The sequence below is a fragment of the Sorex araneus genome, chromosome 9 (genome assembly GCF_027595985.1).
Source record: "Sorex araneus isolate mSorAra2 chromosome 9, mSorAra2.pri, whole genome shotgun sequence".
NCBI classification, from domain to species: domain Eukaryota; kingdom Metazoa; phylum Chordata; class Mammalia; order Eulipotyphla; family Soricidae; genus Sorex; species Sorex araneus.
Window position 1 is genome coordinate 18,104,189 of NC_073310.1, and position 23,448 is coordinate 18,127,636.

Consider the following 23,448-nt stretch of genomic DNA (forward strand, 5'->3'; position numbering starts at 1 on the left):
CTTCCAGACAAGCAGGGTCACAGGCTCTAGTGTGAACCACTGGCAGACGACTTCAGAGCCAAGCCTAGAGTCTGTACCTGCCTTCAGGCACCCTGAGAGCTCTGGGCAGTAACGCCCAGGCCTTTTGGGTTAACGCCAGGGAGGTCGTCTGGTCACCTTAAAAACAGACTCACAAACAGAACCCAGTTGGCTGCAAAATTCCAGCTGTTTAATAACCCTATTTCCCTCGCCCCATCACAGCACCCGACAGTCAGGATCCAGCCGTGCGTGTGTGGATGACGGGGTGAATGGAGCTGCAGGTGAGGGGCTGCCTGGGACCCCACACCCCATGTCACTCGGGGAGCAGAGCGAGGCAGGCCCAGAGGTCACTGCCCTGACCAGCCACCAGCCAGGAGCTCCATCCAAGGGAGGCCGAGTGTGAGGGCCGGCAGGGAGCAGGAGGGTGGAGAGAGAAGTCTCTGGTCTGTCACCAAGCCTGGGGCGTCTGGTCTGCCTGTGCCGAGTCCTGCTGCGGTGAGCGGCCGTGGAGATGCTCACACCGGCTTGGCCTTCTTGGCCTTCTTAGCAGACCTCACGGCCTCATCGTGGGCTTTCCGCTTTTCTGCCAGTTTGTTGGCCTGTCAGGAGGATGAGGTACGTGAGTCAAACTGTGATGGGGTAGGGACCCCTCTTTCCCTATCTCTTGAAAGTCATCTCTTGAAAGCAGAGCTTCTGGGGGCTGGAGTGATAGCACAGCGGGTAGGGCATTTGCCTTGCACACTGCTGACCCGGGTTCGATTCCCAGTATCCTATATGGTCCCCCAAGCACTGCCAAGAGAAATTCCAGAGTGCAGAGCCAGGAGTAACCCCTGCACAACGCCGGGTGTGACCCAAAAAGAAAAAAAAAAAGGCAGAGCTGGAAGAGCCCAGAGGCACACAACCATGGGGGTGAGGGTTCAGGAGACAAAGACAACAAACATGTCTTTTTGACTCTTTCTCCCCCTACCTCCCTGGCCCCATTTTTTGGCCACACTGGCAGTGCTCAGGGATCACTGGCACTCTCGGGGACCTGACAGTGCCACGGATAGAACTGGGTTGGCCATGTGCAAGGCAAACACCCTATCTGCTGTACTATTACTCTGGCCCCACTGTGGGTGCATCTGTGCCTACAGATTGCCCTGCAGAGGTATTTTGTGAGGAGAGTGGTATGCTCAAAGGTGTTTTCCATTACTTATTTTGCTTTGGGGACCTCTCAAGGTGTGCCCGGGGGTCCCAGAACCATCCTGGCGATACTGGGCCCACCTGGCCGGGAGGGGGTTCAAGCCCTCATGCACGCACAGCAGGCTCTCCCCCTGCACTGTCTCACTGGGCCCCTCACAGGTGTTTTCTGAGGCATACGTGGAATGTTTCCACGCCATTTAATGGATTGTTACCCACTCATCTCAACAGGGCTCAGGCCAGGGAAAGCTGTAACTAATTTAACTACAGCTGTAATTATACAAGATCAATGTAATTAAACATGACAGCTACTGCAAACAAGGTTGGCAGTGCCCGAGGTCCCAGCCAGTCTATTATTACAGGCACGAAAGCAACCTGCGGGCCCGAAGATACACAGTGGATAGGGCACATGCTGGTATGCGCCTGACCCAGTTTGGTTCCTGGCACCACATGATCCCTGGGTATGTATTGCCAGGTGCAGCCCAGAGGCCCTGATAATCTCTGGTACCAGCCCCGCATTCTCAGGCCCTTGCAAATGAACCACCAGTCCAGTTGGTCCAGGGGGCACCATCTACCCCCCAATAAAAACAAACAATAACAGAAACCTGGAGAGTTGTTACCACAGGACCCTCACCCTCACTCGCCTGCCAGGAAGGGGCTATGGGCCATGTCTACTGCAAAGCTCTGGAGTTTTTAAAAAAGAAGCAATCTGGCCTTGCATGCAGCCGACCTGTGTTCAACCCTTGGCATCCCATATAGTCCCCTGAGCACTACCAGGAGTGATTCCTGAGTGCAGAGTCAGGAAGCCCTGAGCATCGCCAGGTATGGCCTCCTACAAGCCAAAAAATAAAAAAATGTAGTTGCAGTAAATAAAACAAACATATGCTGTTTTGAAAATGAGGAGACCCAAGAAAGAGGAACTTAACCCAAGCGCCTGCACCCTTTGTCGGCTGGATGCATGAACGGGGCCCTGGTCAGAGTCCACCCCGAGTCTGTCTGCCTTGTCCGACTCCAGCAACTCGGACAGGCCGGGAAAGCCTGGGTGTGAGCCGACTGTCCTCCCCAGAGTGCCTGGTGAGGGGAGCACCCCAGCACGCTTGTCAGCCCCCTGGAGCCTGAGGCAATGGGGACTTACCTCCCGGATTTTCCGCCTCTTGCCAAACATGATCTTGTTGTAGAGGTACTTCTCCCGCTTCTTCATCATCATGATCGCCAGGCGCTTGGCCTCATTCTCCTCCTCCTCGGCCAGCCGCTGTTTGTCCTCCAGCTTGACGGTGCCCGGCATCACCCTGGGCTTCTGGGGACACAGGGCAGACATCCCCTGCCCTCGTGCCTGTCCTCCTGGGCTGGGTTGCACCAAGGTGGCCCGGAGAGCAGCTTCCAGGCTGCTCCCTTCTCAGATTCCCCCACCCCCCTGCCCCGATACCTTCCCCTCCATCCTCTGCTCCTCCAGGGCTGACAGTCGGGCCTCGTCCTCCTTTTCCGAACCAGCCTCAGCCTCTTCCGCTTCTTCCTCCTCGTCGTCTTCGTCATCTCCTCCTTCGTCCCCATCGCCTTCACTATCTTCCTCCTCATCCTCCTCTTCAGATTCACCCAAATTGCCGGCTGCAAGTTGACGGCAACTGGTAGCCATGTGCCCAGGCAGCCTGGCCCACCCCATGCAGGCACTGCCCACAGGGACAGGCCCATGGCACAACCCCAGCCGCCTTCAGAGGAGATTCTGGGCCTCCACACCCAGCACCCCCACAGCGCTGCCGCCTCCTGTCAGCCTTGGAAACTTGACACGGCTCTGGCCTGCTCCTCCGCACTGCTTGGGGAACCAAGGTCCTGCTCCCCAGGACTCAGTCCCAAGGGGCCAGGAGCCAGCCCCGCCCCCACCCACTCACCGGGATACTCGCCCCGCTGCAGGGCCAGCAATTTGAGCTTCTCAGGGGGCACATAATCGCCTTCCTTCTCCGACACGAAGGGCGAGAGGTGAGGGGGCAGCTGGACACCAGGAAAGTAGTCGGCCACAGGGAGGAGGAGCCGGGCGTTCACAGAGTCGAACACCCACTGGGGCTGCACGTAGGACCTGGGGCCGGGTGGCGGCAGACAACGGTCAGCAGCCAGTCAGCCTGGGGCCCCTGAGGCCTCGAGCCCAACCTCTGTCCCCAGCACCCTTAGTTAAGTGGAGGACGCCCTGGGCCCTACCTGCCGATGACAGGGGTCTGCTGCCCTGGCCGGTCCACAATCTGGTGCGTGATGCAGGAGTCTGTGACGTCGTAGGTGGCCCCAATGCAGAGAGACTTATCCCAGGACACATCACCCCCAAAGCTCCTGCAAGGGTGAAAGAAGCCCATGACCTGCCTGCCTGGGTCCCTCCTGTGCCCTCCTCACCCCAGGATCCCCCCATCTGACGGGCGCCAGGCCAGCCGAGCAGCCCCAATGCCTGCACCCTCCCACCCACCCCAATCCCGACCCCAGCGCCCCCCACCTGATGATGAACGCCAGAGCCTCCCGGGGCACCTCCCGGTTCAGGAAGAACTTCAGGCCCTCGAAGAGCTTCTTGTGCTTCTCCTGGGCCTCCAGCTCCTTTCTGTGCTCCTCGTCCTGTGCCGCCTCGTCCTGCCGCGAGAGGGGTCAGCCTCGCACCACCAGTGTCCCACCCCCCTCCCAGACCCCCGGGGCAGAGCCCACGCCCTGCTCACCCCCTCGGCCGGAAACTCATCCACTTGGGCCTCCTCCTCCTCCGTGGGCAGCACCACTCGGGCCAGGCTGGAGCTAAGGGCGGCCAGTTTCTGCCAAGAGAAGAGGTGGCTACTTGGTGGCCTCGTGTGTGTCTGTGGGGGTGGGTGGGCGCGCTGGCAGGGGTGGAAGTCAGTGGGCTGGGGTGCCGAGTCCTACCCAGAAGCCTCACCTCCAGGGCACTCTCCGAGTCCAGCGCGTAACTCTCCTCACTGCCCTTCACCTCTGCGAGCCCCTCGATCTAGGAGCAGGGGGACAGTCAGACAGAGAAGCCCTGGGGTGGCCCCACCTGAGGCACCGGGCGCGGGGGGCCTACCTTGGGCGGGTAGCGCAGGTTGAGGGACTGGTAGAGGCGGAAGTTGACGAAGCCCAGCAGGGTGGTGTAGAACTCGGTGAAGGTGGCCATGACCCTGTAGTCCACGTCGGTCGGGTGCTAGGGGCACAGGAGTCGGGTGTGTCGGCTGGGTGGGGCCAGGGGCGGGGGCCAAGTCTTGGGTGCTCTTTAGCGAGAGAAGCGGTCTACAAGGGGTGGGGGGGGCCCACACAGGGGCAGGCTGGGCTGCATCGAGTGTGGGGGGGAGTCCCAGGGCAGCTGGGAATCCTGGGGCCCAGAGTCAGACCCCAAGGCCTAAAGGGAAAGCTGGATGGAGGGAAGGGGAAGTCCTTGTTGCGCCATTCCCAGCCCCCTCACTGGCACGTTTCAGCCCTGTGCTTAAGAAGCTGTTGCCTGTGTGCTCTGGTCAGTGCCCGAACCTGCTCCCTCCCCTACCCCATGGCTCCCTTGAGTGGGTTCCTCAGGGCTGGCCTGCAGGGCCCATGTAGCGGGGCAGAGGCTGCGGGGAGCCAGCACCCAGCACCCACAGCCCTTGGAAGAGCCCTGGGACAGACTGCACTGAGGGGCCCGGCCTGGCCTGAGACCCTGGTGACAGGCCCACCTGAAGAGCAGGAGGGGCCCCAGCAGCTGCTCGGTCGCCCCGAGCGCCACAGCCCAGCAGCCACAGCCACAGCCACCGTCCTGCCGAGGAAGGGCGGGCAGCGAGCTGGCCAGCAGGAAGGAGGAAGGGGTGGCCCCCTCCCATCCCCCGGCCAGCTGTGGGGAGCCCTATTCACCAGCCGCTGGCTGCGAGGACAAAGCCCAGTGTGAGCAGCACGGGGGCAGGACATCAGAGAGAAGGAAGGAGCGGGAGGGCAGGCAGGAAGGCGGGTGAGCGGGCCAAGAAGGCAGGCGGGCAGGAGGAGGGATGCGGCGCCGAAGGGCGCAGGCCCTGGCACACAGCGTGCCCCGGTGCAGGGCTGGGCCTGCCGAGGGCCGGGCCTGCCGAGGGCTGGGCCTGCCGAGGGCCGGGCCTGCCCTTCACCCGCCTGCCCAGGCTGCAGCTGCCACCAAGCCCTGTGGTGAGAGCATGTTCCGGCCCCCTCTGCCAGCCTGGCGTCACTGGGGTGGGGGGCAGGGACCGAGACACCCCCATCACCCCACTCTTGCCAAGCTGGAGTATTTGCTCTTTACCCAAGGCGCCAGTGCCCACTTGGAGCCGGGCAGGCAGTGAGGCGATGCCTCTCGGGGCCTGGTGCACCCTGGGCGTGGGGGTCAGAACCCAAGGGAGGGAACAGCTTCTCCTCCCCACCCTGGCGAATGTTCCCACTGAACAAGAGGTAAGGAAGAGGGAGCGCCACAGGCTTCTCACTCTCTCCCAACTCAATCAGCTCCCAGTCCTGGGGGAGTGCTGGAGGCGAGGGAAGCAGGAGGTGGGCACAGCCTCTACTCGGCCAGCAAGGCGCTCACGGGTCCACCACCAACCCCAAAGGGGGCAAATGTCACACCCCGAACAACTCTCTTCCTTCCCTCATGGCAAGGCTTCGCAGGGGCCTGATGGCCATGCCCAAGTCACCCTGTCATGCCTCAGGAGCTCGCAGCCCTGCTCTATGCAATGGTCTAGCACATTCCTTACCCCCCATCCCTGGAATCCAGCACACTGGACTCCACGGCAGCCCCCCTCCCCAGCCACCCCCACCCTGAGCCCCGCCTTCACCCAATGCCCGTATCTCTCTCTGTCCAGGAGCCAGGGAGGGAATGTGAGGTGCACTCACGTCATGGGAGAAGGCATAGGGTGTGATCCACACAATGGGCTGCCCCAGCACCTCGGCCTGGTAGTAAATGCCCTTGATGGACAGGAAGACCTGGGGGAATAGGGAGAGGGCAGGGAGAAGCCTGGTGAGGACCACAGGGTGGCCAGGAGGGTGGGCGGGCACGGGGGCGGTTGGGGGCCCCGGCTGACCTTGCGCAGGGCCCGGGCGGCGATCACATAGTGCAGGAACTCCACGGCCAGCCGGCGGCACAGCTGAATGGTCTGCACGTGGCACTTGCCGGTCCGAGGGAAGGTGGAAAAGAGGAAGCACATGGACAGGGCGTCGTCCAGGTCCCTCAGGGCATCGATGAACGTGGGGTACCTGCGTGGCCAGCAGGAAAATACACTCAGGCCCCCCGACCTTGGCCTACCCTGTGAGGACCCCCGCCCCAAAGCCCGGTTCCCGGAGCCAGGCAGAGCCCAGGAAGGAGCCGCTGGACAGGACATGACTGCTCAGCTTTGAGTGCAGAGATCCAAGGGTGGGGTGCCGGTCCCTGAGACACCCACAGCTCACCAGAGGCCTGACCTCTACCCACGGCCACATGGTAAGGTCAAAAGAAGCAGGAGTCGGTGGCTATCGGGCAGTTCTGAAGGCAAAAACTAGCTTCCAAGGAAAGCTCCCTAGAGACTCGAGAGGGCAGGTGGGAAAGGTGAGGCCATCAAGGGCTGTGGGGAGGGCCACCAGCCCAGACACTGGCCACCAGAGAGGGCAAAGTCCTGTGTCCACCGTCACCTATGTCTGTCTAGTCTATAGGCGGCCAAATGTTGGAACCAGGAATCGGGGCCAGGAAGAGCACAGGCAGGAAGTACTCCCAGGAATCCCGGGGTGAACGTGCAAGCACCCAGGAGGGGAGGATCGCCAAGGAGGGGCGGAGGCGGAGGTCACCAAGAAGACGCTGGATACACAGTGACACAGAAGTCCAGCCCCAGCTCTGCCTGAGTATGTCTGGTGCCCGAGCCCCATGGCGTCCTCGGAGAAACGGCCTCGGTGAGCAAGACTGGAGCTTTGAAAGTGCGGAGCTGGGCCAGCGAGGCGCTGCCAGCATGCTGCACGGCAGCCAACACAACGGGCTCCTGGGCCCAGGGGCGGCACAAAGGGCTACAGCCCCCAAGCCCCACTAAAGAAAAGAAAATGGGGTTCCTGCAGCTCCCCGGGAGTGCCTGGGGAAGGGCAGACAGGGTTTCCCTCCCACCCTGAGCCTGTGGCACCAGCACTGTCTTCTCAGAAGCGCCCCTTTACTGAAAGGTTCTGCAGCTCCAAAGCTGGGACAGAAGGCACTTTGCTCAGCATATTCAAGCCATTCCCCGCCAGCCTCCCCCAACATCATTCTCAATGGTGAAAAACGGAAAGCTTTTCCTCAGAGATCAGGCCGGGCGACGCTGGCCACTCTCACCACTGCTCAATATAGCACTGAAAGTCCTCGTCACAGCAATCAGGCAAGAAAGAGACAGTAAGGATGGCCTGATTTAAAAAGTCAAACCACTGGCAGATGATGACACGATACTGTATTTAGAAAACCCTAAAGATGCAACAAAAAACAGTCCTTGAAACAATACATTGAACCAGTCAAGTGGCAGGGAGCGGGAAAGAGGACAGTGACTAAGGTGCTTGCAGGCAGCCGACCCTCGCTCCATCCCAGGCCACACACACGGCCCCCAGCACCACTGAGAGTGATCCCGAGCAGCACGTGTGCATCTCCCAAAACAAAAGCAAAAAAAACAGAAAAATGGTAGACTTATAAAAAAGAAATCAACACACAGAAATCCAATCCACAGCATTTCCATATGTAAACGATGAAGTAGAAGAGAGCAATTTAAACAAAACTAGATTCGCAATTATGCCTCCAAAATCAAGTACTTACTGGAGAGGCCACACACCACACACCAGGTAAGGTGCTTGTCCTGAGTGCAGCCAAACCAGGTTCTATCCCTGACACCCCATGTGGTCCCCCAGGCTGCCAGGAATGATTCCTGAGTGCACAGCCAGGAGTAAGCCTACAGCACCACCCAGTGTGGCACAAAAACCTCAAAGAAACAACAACAACAAAAAAAACCCCAAATAATTGGAAGAAGGTCTATACAAAGAAAACTTCAAATCATTACTAAGGAAACGGAAACACCCCCTGATCACAGATCAGAAAGATTAATATTGTCAGAATGACCATCTCCTTGCCAAAGCAGTACCCAGAGTCTATGCATCACCTATAAAAATATGTATAACATTAGGTACAGATACAAAACACTGTTGAAATTTACATGGAGGGACTGGAACGATAGAACAGTGGGGAGGCGTTGCCTTCCAAGTGGCCAACCCAGGTTCGATCCCCGGCATCCCATATTGTCCCCTGAGCATAGCCAGGAGTAATTTCTGAGTGCAGAGCCAGGAGAAACTCCTGAGCATTGCCTCCCTACCCCCACCCAAGAGCGATGGAACAGAACTGATAGTGCAGAGCCAGACAGCTTCTCAGGCGTACGGTCAGCTAATCAACAAAGGAGCGCATGAGCGTGGAGTGGAGCAAGAAAAGCCTCTGCAACAATGGGTGATGGGGACAGGGGAAACTGGTCAAGGCTGTGTTTAAAAAGAAAAAAGGAATAAGAACTCATGGGACCAGGCCGAAGAGATATGAGCAGGGTAATTGCCTTGTACGCAGTTGGCCCAGGTTCAATCCCGGGCACCCCATGTGGTCCCCTGAGCCCCAATAGGAGTGATCCCTGAAGATAAGTCCTGAACACTGCTGGGTGTGGCCCCCAAACAAAAAACAACAAAAAAGAAATGTAATAAAGAAAAAACAATGGCCAAAGGCATCAGAACTGAGCTCACCTAGGGGAAGGGTCCTTGGGACAGTGATGGAGAGAAGCTGTGGGCACTCAGGGGGACATGGGGGTTTGAATGTGGCAGGAACCAGCACGAACAGTGGTGGGGGAAGTGGCCTCTTGGAACCCAGGTATCAGAGCGACCCAGGTCTTTCCAGCCCCCGAGGCAGTGCTCCCAGCCGGGGATCAGCTGCACCCCATCTTCTAACCCACACCCCAGGGAAGAATAGTCTGTGGGAACTTCTTGCACAACTAGGAGAGCCTCTGAAAGCGGCCCCTGCACCCCAGTTCCCTCACTCCCCACCTTGCAGACTCCCCCACCACCCGACACACACCTAAGGCTGGGCTCTGTATTCAGTACCACCATTGCTGAGACACCCACATTTTCTCAACCCACAGCTACAGAGCTGAGGGTGACAGGAAATGGGCCAACCACAGTGCCCCAAACCTTGCTTCCCCCTCGTGTCTTCCCCATGTTCCACACAGCGCCAGCTGTGCATCAAGGACAGGACAAGAGCAACTCTCAGCCATTAAGTCTCTGACCAGCTCGTGGACCCCCAGCCTGGGCTGGTTGGCAGCATCCCTGGCCTTGACTCATCAAACACCTCAGACCCCCATAGCCGAGGCTCGAGAACTTGAAGTGTCTTCAGACCAGGCCACATGACCCCTGGGGAAGTCGGGGTGGGTAGGCAACAATCCCCTCAGGTGAAGCAGCACTGACTTAGCAGAGTGGGGCCATTGCTGAGAGCAGGGCAAAGATCACGCACGCCATGGCCACCCTCCAGAACCCGCCCTCTGAACCACCCCTTGTACCTGTCTGCGTTTATGATGTACTCCCTGGGGAGCAGAGAAGAGTATGGGAGTAAAGGCGCTTGCCTTGCATGCAGCTGACTGGGTTTTCTCTGGCACCACGTGGTCCCCCGAGCACAGCACTGCCAGGGACGCCTGAGGAATCACTGGCACCGCAGAGCACCAGCAGCAACGCTTCATACCGAACCACCACACTGGCTACCTTCAGTATCGCCAGAGCTTTCCAGCAGGGACCCCTGGGCCTCCTGGGACTGCTCAGGAGAGCCCCCTTTCACCCCACCCTCCCCCCCAAAAGAAAATACCAACAAACAAAAACGATGCACTCCCTGGATGTCTCCAACACCCTCCCTCAGAGAAGCCCTCAGACCTGTCTGCAACTAACCCTGGGCCCCAGTTCCTTCTAGCAGGCGGCAGCCCTCAGGTCAGTGGTCTAACATTCTTTTTTTAATTTTTTTCCTTTTCTTTTTGTTGGTGATGCACAGGGGTTACTCCTGGCTCTGCACTCAAGAATGGCTCCTGGCAGTGCTCAGGGGGCACAAGGCAAATACCCTCCTCGCTGTACTATTGCTCCGGCCCGCTTTATGATCTTTGTTCACAACTCATCGTGGGTATCTGATCTGCGTGGGTATCTGACGTGCTGATCTGCATCCTCCCAAACTCCTTGACAATTCACTGGGGCAGGGTCCTGTCTCCACGCCCACGCCACCCGGGTGCTGGGCCCAGAGTCCAACCCACCGTTCCTTGACAATGTGGTCAAGCTTGTAGTTGGGCTTGTTGTCCTTCAGGCGCTCCACGGTGTTCCACTCGCTCTTCCCATAGGCCTTCCGCAGTTTGCGCACAAAGACCTGTGAGAGAGCAGATGCTGCTGTTTGCCCACCCCCATCTACGGGGGGGGGGGGGGCTCGACAGGAGGGCCCTGGCGGGGTCCTGCCCTCAGCTCAGGCTCTGCACCGTGGCCCGCCACGGAGCTGCGCGTGCCACAGCTCTGGGTTCGGGACGGAGGACGAAGGCCACACTGTGCTACCACACACAGGCAAACTGCTCTTCTCTGCCATTTGCCAACAGAGAGAGGCCAAGGGGAGACGAGAACTGGGCAGCGCGGAGGGTGGTCTTCACGCCCAATCCGAGGCCAGGAGTCTGGGATGTGTAGGGCCGGGCCACCCAGGAAAATGCAGCCGAAGTCAACTGTCGGCCCAGGAGGCCCTCCAGGCGAGCCCGCTTCTTCCCACCGAGTGCTTCTGGCCAGGCTTGGCCTCAGCTGTCCCCTGGGGTCATAAGTGGCAGTGCCGAGAAGCCCTTACCCTCACAGGCCCACTGCTAACAGTTTTGTTTTTCTTTGTTTCTGGGTCACACCTGGTGATGCTCAGGGTTTACTCCTGGCTCTGCACTCTGGAGTCCCTCCTTTCAGTGCTCGGGAGACCAAATGGGGTGCTAGGGATCAAGTCCAGGCTGGCTGCACATAAGCCCAGCGCCCTACTGGCGGTGCTATGGCTCCAGCCAACAGTGATCACCGTTTTAATTGCCAGCAGGGCAAGAGGGAGGCCTGCACCTGCCAGTCACTGTGGCCGCCAGGTGGCACCCTAGCCCCTCCCAGCCCAGGCAACAATTTTTTGATTTTCATTTATTTGCAAGTGGTAGAGAGTGAGTCTCTGGGTTTATAGCAGGAAGCTTGCCAAGGGATGAGGGGACCAGGGACGAGAACATACAACACTGGTGGAAGGAAGTGGTCACTGTGGAGGAGACAGAGTGCTGAAAGGAGGCATAAAGTGCCTGTCAGAGGCAGGCTGGGGGGTGGGAGGGAAACTGCGGACACTGGTGAAGGGGTTGTATTGGAACATTATATGACTGAAACTCAATCATGAATCACTTTGTAACTTTGAAATTCACAGTGAACCAACTGTCAATTAAAAAAAGGAAAACAAACTGAAAAAATAAAAGTGGTTCTCCTTTCCCTGTGGTACCTGAGCATTTAATGGTGTGTCTCTCCCTCTCTCTCTGAATGAAAAGCTTGGGTTCCTGGCACCACTTCCAGAAAGAAACTAAATAGGAGCTTGTTCTTTGGGCCAGAGCGCTCTGGAAATAATATCTTTTCTACCTTCCAGGCCGTCCCTGTCAACCGTTTCTGAAGGCAGCAGGGGAAAGGAAGGGTGGGTACGGCATTCCTCACTGGGATTTTCAGTTCATCCTGGTGGCATTCCTTGGCAGAACCACCTCACCCCTGAACAGGCTTGCTCAGGGAGACCTAAGCACCTACCTACCCGCGGTCAGAGTTCACGGGTCTCCTGAAGGCTAGGTCTCACCTTGTACTCACGGAACTTGTTGACAATAGGTTCATGGAGGAGAAAGCGAATGTCCTTGATGAGGTAAAAGGTGCGGGCTGCAGTGGAGCCCTTGTTCACCTTCTTCTTGTGCTTGGGTTCGTGGGGGTAGATGCCTTTCAGGATGCACAGCCGCCTGTAAGACAAAAGGCAGCCCTGCCACCAGTCACCCAAGGGCTGGCCTCGCCCCACCAAGACAACCAGAGCACGTGCCCAGAGCAGGAGGAAGGGGGTCTTGGGGGGAGGGGGGCGTTGACAGTCACTGGCTCCCAAGCACTGGGAAGAAGGTCATCGGGATGCTAACTGGGGCATATGGGTCAGGAAAGGGCCGGACGAGCAAAGGAAACATTTTCACGGCACACCAGGGAGCAGGGAGGGCATCCCACACAGGGTGGGAACTGTAGGGTAGGGCAAAGGGCGACAGGGGGCATGGCCCTCAGGCCGGCAGAGAGCACTGTTCTGGGAGCTGAGAAACCTCGCTGCAGGCAATGCCCGGAGAGAGCACAGAGCTGTGCCAGTGGGCCCCGGGAGAACGCAGTGCCCTGACTGTGTCCTCCTCCTCTTCCCCAGGGACTGTGCAACGCAAGCACAGCTCCCCCCAGCCCCGGACACGGCAACACCTCCCCAGCCCAACCCACACCTTCCCACCTCACCTGAAGTCAGCCAGGCTCAGCTGCAGCTTCTTCCGGGCTTTGTTTCGGGTGATATAGTTGGTGGCGGAGCCACGTTCATACTGGAGAAGGGGAAAAACGCTCATTAGCCTTGGCGTCAAACTCCGGGCAGGCCTGGGGCCAGAGGAAGTGGCCCCTCCAGTCAGTGGCCAAGAGGCTTTCCTAAGGCGAGTGGGGAGAGCTGGGGGTAGAGCGGGCAGGGGCACTATCTCAGGGAGCTCGCCTGCCAACTGTCTGCACGAAAACCGCCGAATACAGGCGTTGACACATTCATCTTGCACAAGGCCATGCCCGGTTTGATCCTCAGCACTGCATATGGTCCCCGTGGAAGTGAAGAGCACTGCCAAGAGTGACTCCTGACCATTGGAGTAAGGCCCGAGCACCAATGGCTGTCACCCAAAAACAAACAGAAGATCGCATGTGCAATGCTGGGGACTGTGAGGCTGCTGCACCCCGTACATTGCCCCTAAGTACTGGCTGCTCGGATCAGTGACACCACACGTGCTTCATTCAAGTCCCCACAATCTATGAGGTGGATGCTATACAACAAACCCATTTTGCATATAGATGGCTCAAAGGGCTGAGCACATGCTTTGTATGCAGGAGACCCAGGTTCAAATCCCCTGCACTGCCTGATTCCCTGAGCACAGAGCCGGGAGCAGCTGCCAACACTGCAGAGTGTGGCCTCTGGACAAAAACAAAGAATAGCGAAACACTCCCTCCTCACGCTGAAAGGACAGGCTCAGAAAAATGACCTGTTCAGGCCTAGCAGCTCTTTATTATTTTCCTTTATTTTTGAGTCACTCCTGGCAATACTCAGGGCTTACTCCTGGATGCGCTCAGGGGTCACTCCTGGAAGGAACCAGGGAGCTCAGAGCATCAACACTGGGTCAGCATGTGCAAGGCCAGTCCTTTTGCCCCCTCCTAGCTTTTGAACAACTGGGACTGGGCATCCAACCTTTGAGTTCAAAGCCTGAGTGCATGATCCACTAATCTCAATTTTTTTTTCTTTTCATTATAACCACTTCACCATCACCAGGAGCTTTTTTTTTTTTTTTCTTTTTGGGTCACACCCAGCAATGCACAGGGGTTACTCCTGGTTCTACACTCAGAAATTACTCCTGGCGGTGCTCAGGGACCATATGGGATGCTGGGATTCGAACCCGGGTCAGCTGCGTGCAAGGCAAACGCCCTACCCGCTGTGCTATCTCTCCAGTCCCACCAGGAGCTTTTAAAACATGTTCTTCCCACCCTTAATCACTCCACACAGGCCGAAGAAATGTTCCCATCACAGAGAGACAGCAGCTCTGTTGATGTACAGTGATCTTTGACAGCTGAGTGAATAGAAAAGGGTGAAAACCAAGGCTTTGCAGGCCAGGGCTTCCCTGCAGCTCTTTCCTGTCTAACTGCTAAAAGCCCAGGAAACACAACATGACCATGCAGCTGCCAGAAACAGGAGGATTTGTTACGCAGTTGCCTCTAAATTAGTTTTTGGTCTTGCGTGTTTAGAAATTGTTACCCGCCCCCCCACACACACACTTTTTTGCTCCCACACACATACAAACCCCATCCTTTTATGCTCACTTGTGGGAAACCACCATCCAATTGAGAATGCATGTGGAAGCCTCTCCCTTTCTGACGGGATCATTTAACAGACATAAACAAGTTCTACTCTATGTTCCCATCATTCAGAGGCCTGTTCCTGTTCTCTGAGGCCCCAGGGAGTGAACTATCTTGTGCAACCAGCTACAGGTGTGCAGCTACACAGCTGCTTCACACATTCATCACATCATCACATTCATGATGACAATGGCGGCACAGGGCTGGACCTAACCAGCCCCATTAACCAGGCACGTCCTTTCCACTGCTCTGCCTAGGGAGCAAGAGGTCGTGTCCAACTTGAAAAGATGGACCGGTAGCTTCCTGTGAGATACGGAATTTTGGTTCTTGTTTCTTTGTGCTTTGCTTCCCTGGGGGTCCTTCCCAGTCCTCAGGTGCATGCTAGAGTGCATGAAAGACATGCACTTTAGTTCTTTGAGTTATTTCCCTGTCCTACCAACCCCTTATCCACTCCCCATGTTTACAAATAATCCTCTGAAAAGAACATCCTCTTTTCTTTCCTTCAGGCATTTTCTTAGTAACATCTACTAGGAATCTCAAACCAAGCCAATTCCTAGGAGTACAAAAATGAGTTTCAGGATGCATCAGGATTTCATCTTCACTAAAGGGTTTAATTTTTCAAGTCGCACATACTTGTCACCGTGTTTACTAGTTTAAACACTAAGATGAGCCTATGTGGGTAAGGAAGAAAGTCAGCAATGCTGCATAATATCCTATAAAGCACAGGGCAGCCCTTTCACATCCAACAGTCATATCATTCAAAATGTCCAAATACGGCAAAGGATGTAGCTCAATGGTAGAGCATCTATCTTACATCTATGAGGAGACCCTAAGCTCAATATACAGCATCAGAAGACAAAAACAAAAATAAGGTACGTCAAAACTGTTGACATGTGAGCTCATGCATGTAAACGATTGTAATTAAATTATAATTAACTTTCAAATATCGCCGTAATTTGCTTACCACTCTACATCTATGCAGCCAGGGAAGATATTTCTACCTCAACTTTTATTCCAATTGCTACCTGCTGCTCATAGTATGTTGGGTTAAAAAAAAAAAAGTTGTTTTTGGTTTTTTTTTGGCAGTACTTTCATGTTGAAGAAAACATCTGAGGTAACTATATCTTCCTCCTGCCTCCCCCCTCCCCAATCTTTTCATGCCACCACGGTGACTCCAAATAGCGGTAACTCTGTGTGGTCCTCCTTGAATAAAATCCTCACCGTGGTTAACAGACTTAGCATAATATGGACACTGTCCAAACCCAACTACACAGGCTGATATTCTCTCCTTGGCTTACTGTACCCTAGCCATCTTCTTGTCCTTCCGCCTCCCTGCACACAGCACTCTTTCCCCTGGCTTGGTTTTTCCTGCCATGCGTGACCTTACACATCTTCCTGTTCCAGAACCCATCCGAGACCCTCTGATCTTCCAAGTAGCGGTTAAAATCTTCTAACTCTGAGACTTCCCAAGATAATATTAAAACTGACATCCCTGTATAGTCTCCCTTACTTACTTTCTCCTTCACCAAACACAGAACAGTCCGGAACTGTTTCTGTTTGGTTGTTTGCGTCATTGCCCATACTCCCCACCAGCAGGTGAATTCAAGAAGGCACGGTGCCCTGGCCGACTGCCTCCCCATCCCCGGAGAGGCACTGGGCTCGGCCCAACAGGAAACCCGTTTAAGAAATCACCCAGATACAACGGTGATTTAAGAAAAAAAATAAATAAATAAAGCCTTTACACGCTCAGGAAATAGTTCCCCTAGACTGGGCCTGCTTTGTGGGGTGAACATTTGCTGGGCAACCGCAACTGTTTCATGAACATACTGTAGAAACACCGGCCCCGCGGCTTTCACCAGAGAACGCTGTCGGAAACCCTCAGACCTGTCTCCCGTCTCAGGGCCCCAGCGTTTCCGTACGCAAGCGGGGGTCAAAGGTACTACCACCCCCGTCCCCCACCTCTCGAGGATCTCCCCCACTCCCGCCCCAGGGTCTCCCGCACTTGCCTTCTTTTTCTCCAAGCCCCCCATGGCTCCACGTTGAAGGATCCAGGAGGACCGCCCGGACCCACAGCGCCACTTCCTCTCGCACGTGCCTGATTAGGACCCCGAGGTCCCCAAGCCGCTTGCTGCTGAGAGCTGCCCAGCAAGATGCCTGAATAAATTCCAGAAAACATATAAATTCCTCTCCAGAGTTCTCACTAAATACTTTAGGAAACGGGTTCACACGAACTCTCTTTAGATTTATCTCCCGCATATGAGATTTCTATAGACAGTTTAAAATTTTAAACGAACGCAGCGCGCAGGCATCTGTATGACCGCCCTAAGGACGAAAACTCGTCGCTCTGCGTTCCACTGCATGCTGGGAGGGAGAAGGGCGGAAGCAGAGGTAGCGCAGTGCCTTCTGGGATGCAGAGTGGCACTACTCGCGCAGCCCACGCGCCGGCTGCGTTGTCATGGTAACGGTTGCTCGCTGAATTTTCTCAGGCTTTGCGAAGAATCTGAGATGTTTCCTACTAATAGATGATTTTTGTTTGTTTGCTTGTTTGGTTTTAGGCCACATCCGGAGGTGCTCAGGGGCTACTCCTGACTTTGTATTCAGAGGTTCCTCCTGGCGGTACTCAGGGACCGTATATCTAGGGAACAAACTGGAGTTGGCTGCGTGCAAGGCAAGCACCTTAACCCCTGTACTACCCTCTAGCCCCAGATATGTGATTTCATGGGGTCATACTGCAAAACTATGGCTATTGGGCCAGGATAAACACTTCTTGATTCTCAGAGTCAGATTATCCACTGGAGTAACAGACGGCATTGGTACACCCAACGATGCTCAGGAATTACTCCTGACTCTGCACTCAGGAATCACTCGGGGGACCATCTGGGGTGCTGAAAATCGAACCAGAGTCGGCCACGTGCAAGGCAAACGACCCTACCTGCTGTGCTATTGCTCCAGGCCCTCCCTTTTTCTTTTCTTTTCATTTTTCTGTTTGTTTAATTTGGAGCCACAGAGAGCTGTGCTCAGAGCTTACTCTTAGAAGGGCTCAGGGAATATATGGGGTGCCAGGGGTGCATGGTGGACCACATGCGAGGCAAGGACCCTACCTGCTGTAATAACTCTCTGGCTCCTGTTTTCTTTTTCTTTCCTTTTTTTTTTTTTTTGACAAACTCAACAGTGCTCAGAGCTTACTCCTGACTCTGTGCTCAAGGATTACTCTTGGCTGCCAAAGGGAGGGAAAGGGGGAGGAGAAGGGACAGGCCCACCCCAAAGTTTTCTTTTCAAGTAATCTTGTTCCCTCACTTTCTCAAATTTTTCTATGTTTTCCAGTTCCTCAGAATATCCTTCTGTTTTTCAGATAGGCTGCTTCCCAATTCACAAATTGCTTAATAAAACTGATTCAATCTTCACATTTCCTTGGCTGACGATATAAGGGTCTGGTATCCATAATTTCCCCCCCTCTCTAAATCCACACAAAGAGTTCAGCCAGTAATGCAATACACAAGCAGAGATTATTAAGCCAGCTAGCTGGGGTCGAGCTATCAGGCATGCAGGGCAAATCAAGACCCTGAGCAAGGGAAAAGCTGATAGTTTTATAGTTATTGTTTACATCATAGCCCTCACATATAAATTCAAACAAAAACATAAGTGAAATTGCATTTTATTACTCATATCAAACAGTACAAACAAGACAGTTACAGATGGGTCACTGTGACATGCTTCGGACCATTTTGGCAGTTGCTTGTCCTGCTTGCATCTAGGTGGCTTCTTTTTGTTGTTGTTGTTGTTTTGTTTTGTTGGGTTTTTTTGGTTTTTTTGCTTTTTGGGTCATACCTGGCGCTGCACAGGGGTTACTCCTGGCTATGCACTCAGGAATCACCCCTGGCGGTGCTCAGGGGACCATATGGGATGCTGGGAATCGAACCCGGGTTGGCCGCATGCAAGGCAAAAGCCCTACCCGCTGTGCCATTGCTCCAACCCCTAGGTGGCTTCTATAGGTAGCGGCTAGCGAGTATGAAACTATTTGCCAAGGCCGAGTTTTCAGCCCAGTTGTCCTTCCCTCACAGATGGCCAGGGGAGAGAAGCAGGGTTTTAAGAAAAACAAAAAGGTTTAAGTAAAACAAGACATGAAGCAGGAACCAGGCATGATGGAGTTTTTTCCTGCCTTGCTCCGTGTCCAATAAACTTTCTTTTTAAAAATTAGACAGTGGAAAAGTTAAGCAACCATGAAGAAAGGATGTAGTCCCTGAGACTACCTTCATTTCCGTCATTGCTAGTTCCAGGGTCATCCTCGTGTTAGATTATTTAGTAGGACTTAGAAAACTTAACTTGGTTGGGGGTTGAAGTAAGGGGTGAGGCACTTGCCTTGCACACAGCTGACCCGGGTTCAACCCCCAGCAACCCATATGGTCCCCTGAATTACTCCCACCAGGAGTAATTCCTGAGTGTAGGGATAGGAGTTACCCTGAGCACTGCTGGGTGTGGCCCCAAAACAACAACAACAAAAAGGAAACTTAATATGGGGATGGAGATATAGTACAGTGGGCAGGGCACTTACCTTCCATGAGGCCGACCCAGGTTTGATCACCAGTATCCCATATGGTCCCCTGAGCACTGCTGGGAGTAATTCTTGAGCACAGAATCATGAGTAACCCTTGAGGATTTGGGATATGCTCTCCCCCCAGGAAAAGAGAACGTAATTAAAAGTCCTATAATTGTGGTTCCAGGGTAAGGATACTGATTTAAATCAACTGAGGTAAGATTCATAGGTGGCAGAGTCTAGGAAAGCACCAAATTCAGAGCCCCAGTCACTGTGTCTGCAGACTCAGGACACTGCCACTTTCCTGCCATCAGTAGGTGACAATATCTTTGACGTATTGCTCACATGATTTGGAGACCACACCCAGCAGTGCTTAGGGCTTACTCCTAGCTCTGTCCTCAGGGATCACTTTTGGCAGAGCTCAGGGTACCATAAGGGGTGCTCAGGATTAGACACTCCTATCAATTATCTGAAACTGTCTCCCAGCTCATAATAACTCTCAGATTATCTACCAGAAATCAAGGGCACAGGCCAGATCTCTGTACGGGCAAAGTCTAAAAAAGTTTTTTATCTCCAAATAGGATTTATTCCAGGAATGAAAGAAAGGCTCATTATGTGCAAATCAGATAATATTAAATGCCACACATACAAAAAGTAAGATAAAAATTATATGATTATATTAATAGTGCTATGATAGCTTTTGTGAAATTCAACAAGTTTATGATTTAAAAAAAAACTCAACAAAATGGGGATAGGAGCATTAGCATAATTCAACAGAGTAAAGCCCATATAAAATGAACCAGTAGGGGCTGGAGTGATAGCACAGTGAGTAGGGCGTTTGCCTTGCACGTGGCTGATCCAGGTTCGATTCCCAGCATCTCATATGGTCCCCCGAGCACCACCAGGAGTAATTCCTGAGTGCATGAGTCAGGAGTAACCCCTGTGCAACGCCAGGTGTGACCCAAAAAGAAAAAAAAATGAACCAGTAGTTAATATCATATTCAACAGAAAAAAAAGATTTTCCTTTATCATCAGACACATGATAAAAATGTCCAATTTTTTCCCTTTTTTAAGTTGAATCACTGTGAGATGCAGTTACAAAGTGTTCATGTTTGAGTTTCAGTCATATAATGATTGAACAGCCATCCCTCCACCAGTGCACATTTTCTACCACCAACGTCCCGAGTATCCCCCTCACCATCCCTAACCTCCCCAGCCTCTGTGGCAGACAACTTCCCCCATACTCTCTTTCAACTTTTGGGCATTATGGTTTGCAATACAGATACAAAGAGCCTATAACGTTTGGTCCTCTATCTACTTTCAGCACATGTCTCCCATTCCAAACGATTCCGCCAACCATCATTGACTTAGCGATTCCTCTATCCCAGCTGCCTTCTCCCCCAGCTCATGAAGCAACTGTGGAGCAATATTCCTGGCCCTTGAGTGTACTGTCCTTGGGTGTTAGTCTCATATTATGTTATTTTATATACCACAAATGCATTCTATGTCTGTCCCTCTCTTTCTGATTCATTTCAGTTAGCATGATAGTCTCCATGACCATCGACTTATAAACAAATTTCATCATTCCTAACAGCAGCATAGTATTCCATTGTGTAGATGTACCAGAGTTTCTTTAACCAGTTGTCTGTTCTCAGGCACTTGGGTATTTTCCAAATTGTGGCTATTGTGAACAGTGCTGCAATGAACATACAGGTGTAGACGTCATTTCTACTGTGCTTTCTTGCACCCTTGGGATATATTCCAAGAAGTGGTATTGCAGGGTTATATTGAAGCTCTATTTCTAGTTTTTTTAAGGAATGCATATGTAGTTTTCCAAAAGGTGGTACCAGTCTGCGTTCCCACCAACAATGAAAGAGAGTCCCTTTCTCCCCACATCTGTACCAGCACTGGTTGCTCTTGTTCTTTTTATGTATGCCAGTCTCTGTGATGTGAGATGATATCTCATTGTTGTTTTGATTTGCATCTCCCTGATGACTAGCAATGTGGAGCATTTTTTCATGTGCCTTTTGGCCATTTGTATTTCTTTTTTGAGGAAACTTCTGTTCATTTCTTCTCCCCATTTTTTGATGAGGTTGGAGGTTTTTTCCCTTCTACAATTCGACTAGTGTATTGTATATCCTGAATATTAACCCCTTATCAGATGAGTATTGAGTAAATATTCTTTCCTGTTCTGTGAGCTTTCTCTGTATTTTGGTCACTGTATCTTTGGATGTGCAGAAGCTTCTTAGTTTAATGTAGTCCCATTTGTTTATGTTTGTTTCCACTTGCTTGGTCAGTGGTGTTTCATCCTTAAAGACGCTTTTAGCTTCAATGTCATGGAAGGTTCTGTCTACATATTCCTCCATGTACCTTATGTATTAAGGTCTGATATTGAGGTCTTTAATCCACTTTGATCTGACTTTTGTGCCTGATATTAGACAATGGTCTGAGTTCATTTTTTTGCAAGTAGATGTCCAGTAAAAACAAGAGGTCTTTTTTATAGTGCTGGGGAGGGAACCCAAGATCTCACACATTGAAGGCAAATGCTCCACTGCTGAGCTAGGCCCCTGACCCCAAGGTTAAATTCCTTATATATCGGTGGTTTCTAAGTTTCTCTGTTTTGGTAGTGGTTGTGGGGTGGGGAGGGTTGGGCACACCTGGAAGTGCTCAAGGGCTATTTCTGGCTCTGTGCTCTGGGATAAGACCTGGTGGTTCTTGGAGGATTATGTAGTGCCAGGGATTGAACCAGGGTCGGATGAATGCAAAGCAAATACCTAAGCCCTGTACTATTTCTCTGAGCTTCTGGTTTCTAAGTTTTTGCCTATTATGAGTGTTTCTGCTCTGGCTGTTCTTTACTTAAGATTTACTATTTCTTTTCTCTGTTTGATGTCTCAATTACTAAAAAAGATGAGTTAAGATATAGCTGAGGCTGAAGAGATAACTCAAAAGTCTTAGTCCAGCACCACACAGATCCCTGAGCATCATCCAGAGTGACCCCTGAGCACCGCCAAGTGTGGCCCAGCCTCCATTCCCAAATTCCCACTTTTATGGTATAAAATGATAGTAATTTGGTAAATTTTGTAAAATCCTTGTAATTTTATAAAAAATTGCCTTATATTTTTGTAGCTAGAGCATTAGGTTTAGAATAGTTACATGTTTTTTCCTGTTTTAAAAAAAATGTTTGGGGCCAGAGCAATAGTACAGCAGGTAGGGCATTTGCCTTGCACGCAGACAACATGGGTTCAATCCCCAGAATCCCATATAGTCCCCCGAGCACCACTGAAGAGGAGGGCAGGTTAAGGGTTAAATTTGCCTTTGTAACTGCTTGGCTGCTTTGAAAGATGTTTTCGCGACCTACCACCCTGGGCAGGAAACGGTCTACAAATGGGCCAAGGAACTGCTCTAGGAACTGTAAACAAACATTTGCGAGGAAACAGTTAACAGTTAACAAATGTTGAGATTAGCAAATTAAGTGACCTATGTGTGATTCCCTTTGATCCAATAGGTGTAACTCCCTTTGGTCCAATATGTGTGATTCCCTTTGATCCAATATGTGTGATTCCCTTTTCTCCCCCAAAAGGATACAAAAACGGCTCGCTTTTTGAATTCGGGACCTTCAGCTTTGCTGCTTTTCAGGCACGGTTGAAGGTCCCGACATGGCCATGTTGGCTTGAATAAACCCCCATGCATTTGCAGAAAGAGTTGTCTTGGTTTTGTTCTTTTGTTCCTCCTCGCCTCCCCAAAGGCAGAAATCTGCCAACCCCTAACACCACCAGAGGTAGTATTTGAGTGCAGAGCCAGGAATAACCCCTGAACATCACTGGGCCCCCCAAAATATTTTTAGACATAATTTACATAGTTGTTTACAATGGGTTTTCAGACATAGAATATTTCCACTCTAAGTCCACCACCCAGGGTCCCCATGACTCCACTGCCTGACCCCTTGACAGTTAAGTTTTTGTTGCTTGGTTTCATGCTCTTGGCAGTGTTGGATCTAGTGGTTTAGCTATATGCAGGAACTGTATCTCTACTCTGTAGAGACAACCAGTGCCCCTGACCCTTGCCTCTACATTATTATCATACCTCCTCTTCTTGTCCCCCTCCCAATTTATCTCTTTCCTTGGCATTGCCGTCTTTGTGGTCTAGAGCCAGCGTTTTCCCCACGTTTGCAAGCGACCATTCCCCAGCAATATTATTCTATATACCACAAACCAGTGAGAGCACCCAGTGCTTGAACTTTTCCTTCTGACTTACTTCACTTAACATAGAGCCCTTCATCCCATCCCTGTTGCAGCAAATTGCATGACTTGATCATTAGTATTCCATTGTGTGTATACCCCACAGCTTCTTTGTACATTTGCTGCCGTTGAACACCTGGGTTGTTTCCAAAACCTGACTGTTGTACTATGTGCCAAAGCGAATAGAGGTGTGGATATAAAATGGGTGATTTTGCACCTTATAGGTAGATATTAGGGGGATCACTGAGTCATATAGTAGCTCTGTTGTTAGCATGATCCCTTGAGTATTTCCAGGTGTGGTCAATTCCCAATCCTTGGAAAAAAATAAAGATGACTTAGACTTAATTAATTTGGGGGGACCACACCTTGCGGTGCTCAGGCTTTTCTTCTGATTCT

At 52.6% G+C, this 23,448-nt stretch overlaps 1 protein-coding gene across 1 annotated transcript; it reads right to left on the minus strand.

Moving 5' to 3' along the window:
* Window positions 1-192: 192 nt before the first annotated feature.
* On the minus strand, window positions 193-16,363 carry PES1 (pescadillo ribosomal biogenesis factor 1). Its single transcript, XM_012934293.2, has 15 exons — window positions 16,287-16,363; window positions 12,643-12,722; window positions 11,972-12,125; window positions 10,407-10,516; window positions 6,198-6,369; window positions 6,010-6,099; window positions 4,238-4,354; window positions 4,094-4,162; window positions 3,885-3,974; window positions 3,671-3,801; window positions 3,388-3,513; window positions 3,084-3,268; window positions 2,624-2,802; window positions 2,333-2,494; window positions 193-617 (listed from the first exon to the last, which is right to left on the minus strand). The coding sequence occupies exons 1-15, from the start codon at window positions 16,308-16,310 to the stop codon at window positions 534-536; spliced, it is 1,773 nt and encodes a 590-aa protein (XP_012789747.2). The 5' UTR covers window positions 16,311-16,363; the 3' UTR covers window positions 193-533.
* Window positions 16,364-23,448: the final 7,085 nt, after the last annotated feature.

What these genes read in the sequence shown, in the direction of transcription:
- PES1 (XM_012934293.2), bottom strand. Translation starts at nt 16,310, where the DNA reads ATGGGGGGCTTGGAGAAAAAGAAG. An exon ending in CTGAGCCTGGCTGACTTCAG is followed by an intron (nt 12,126 to 12,642) that starts GTGAGGTGGGAA and finishes TTTGTCTTACAG; the next exon opens with GCGGCTGTGCATCCTGAAAG. An exon ending in GCAGCGGGGCGAGTATCCCG is followed by an intron (nt 2,803 to 3,083) that starts GTGAGTGGGTGG and finishes GTCAACTTGCAG; the next exon opens with CCGGCAATTTGGGTGAATCT.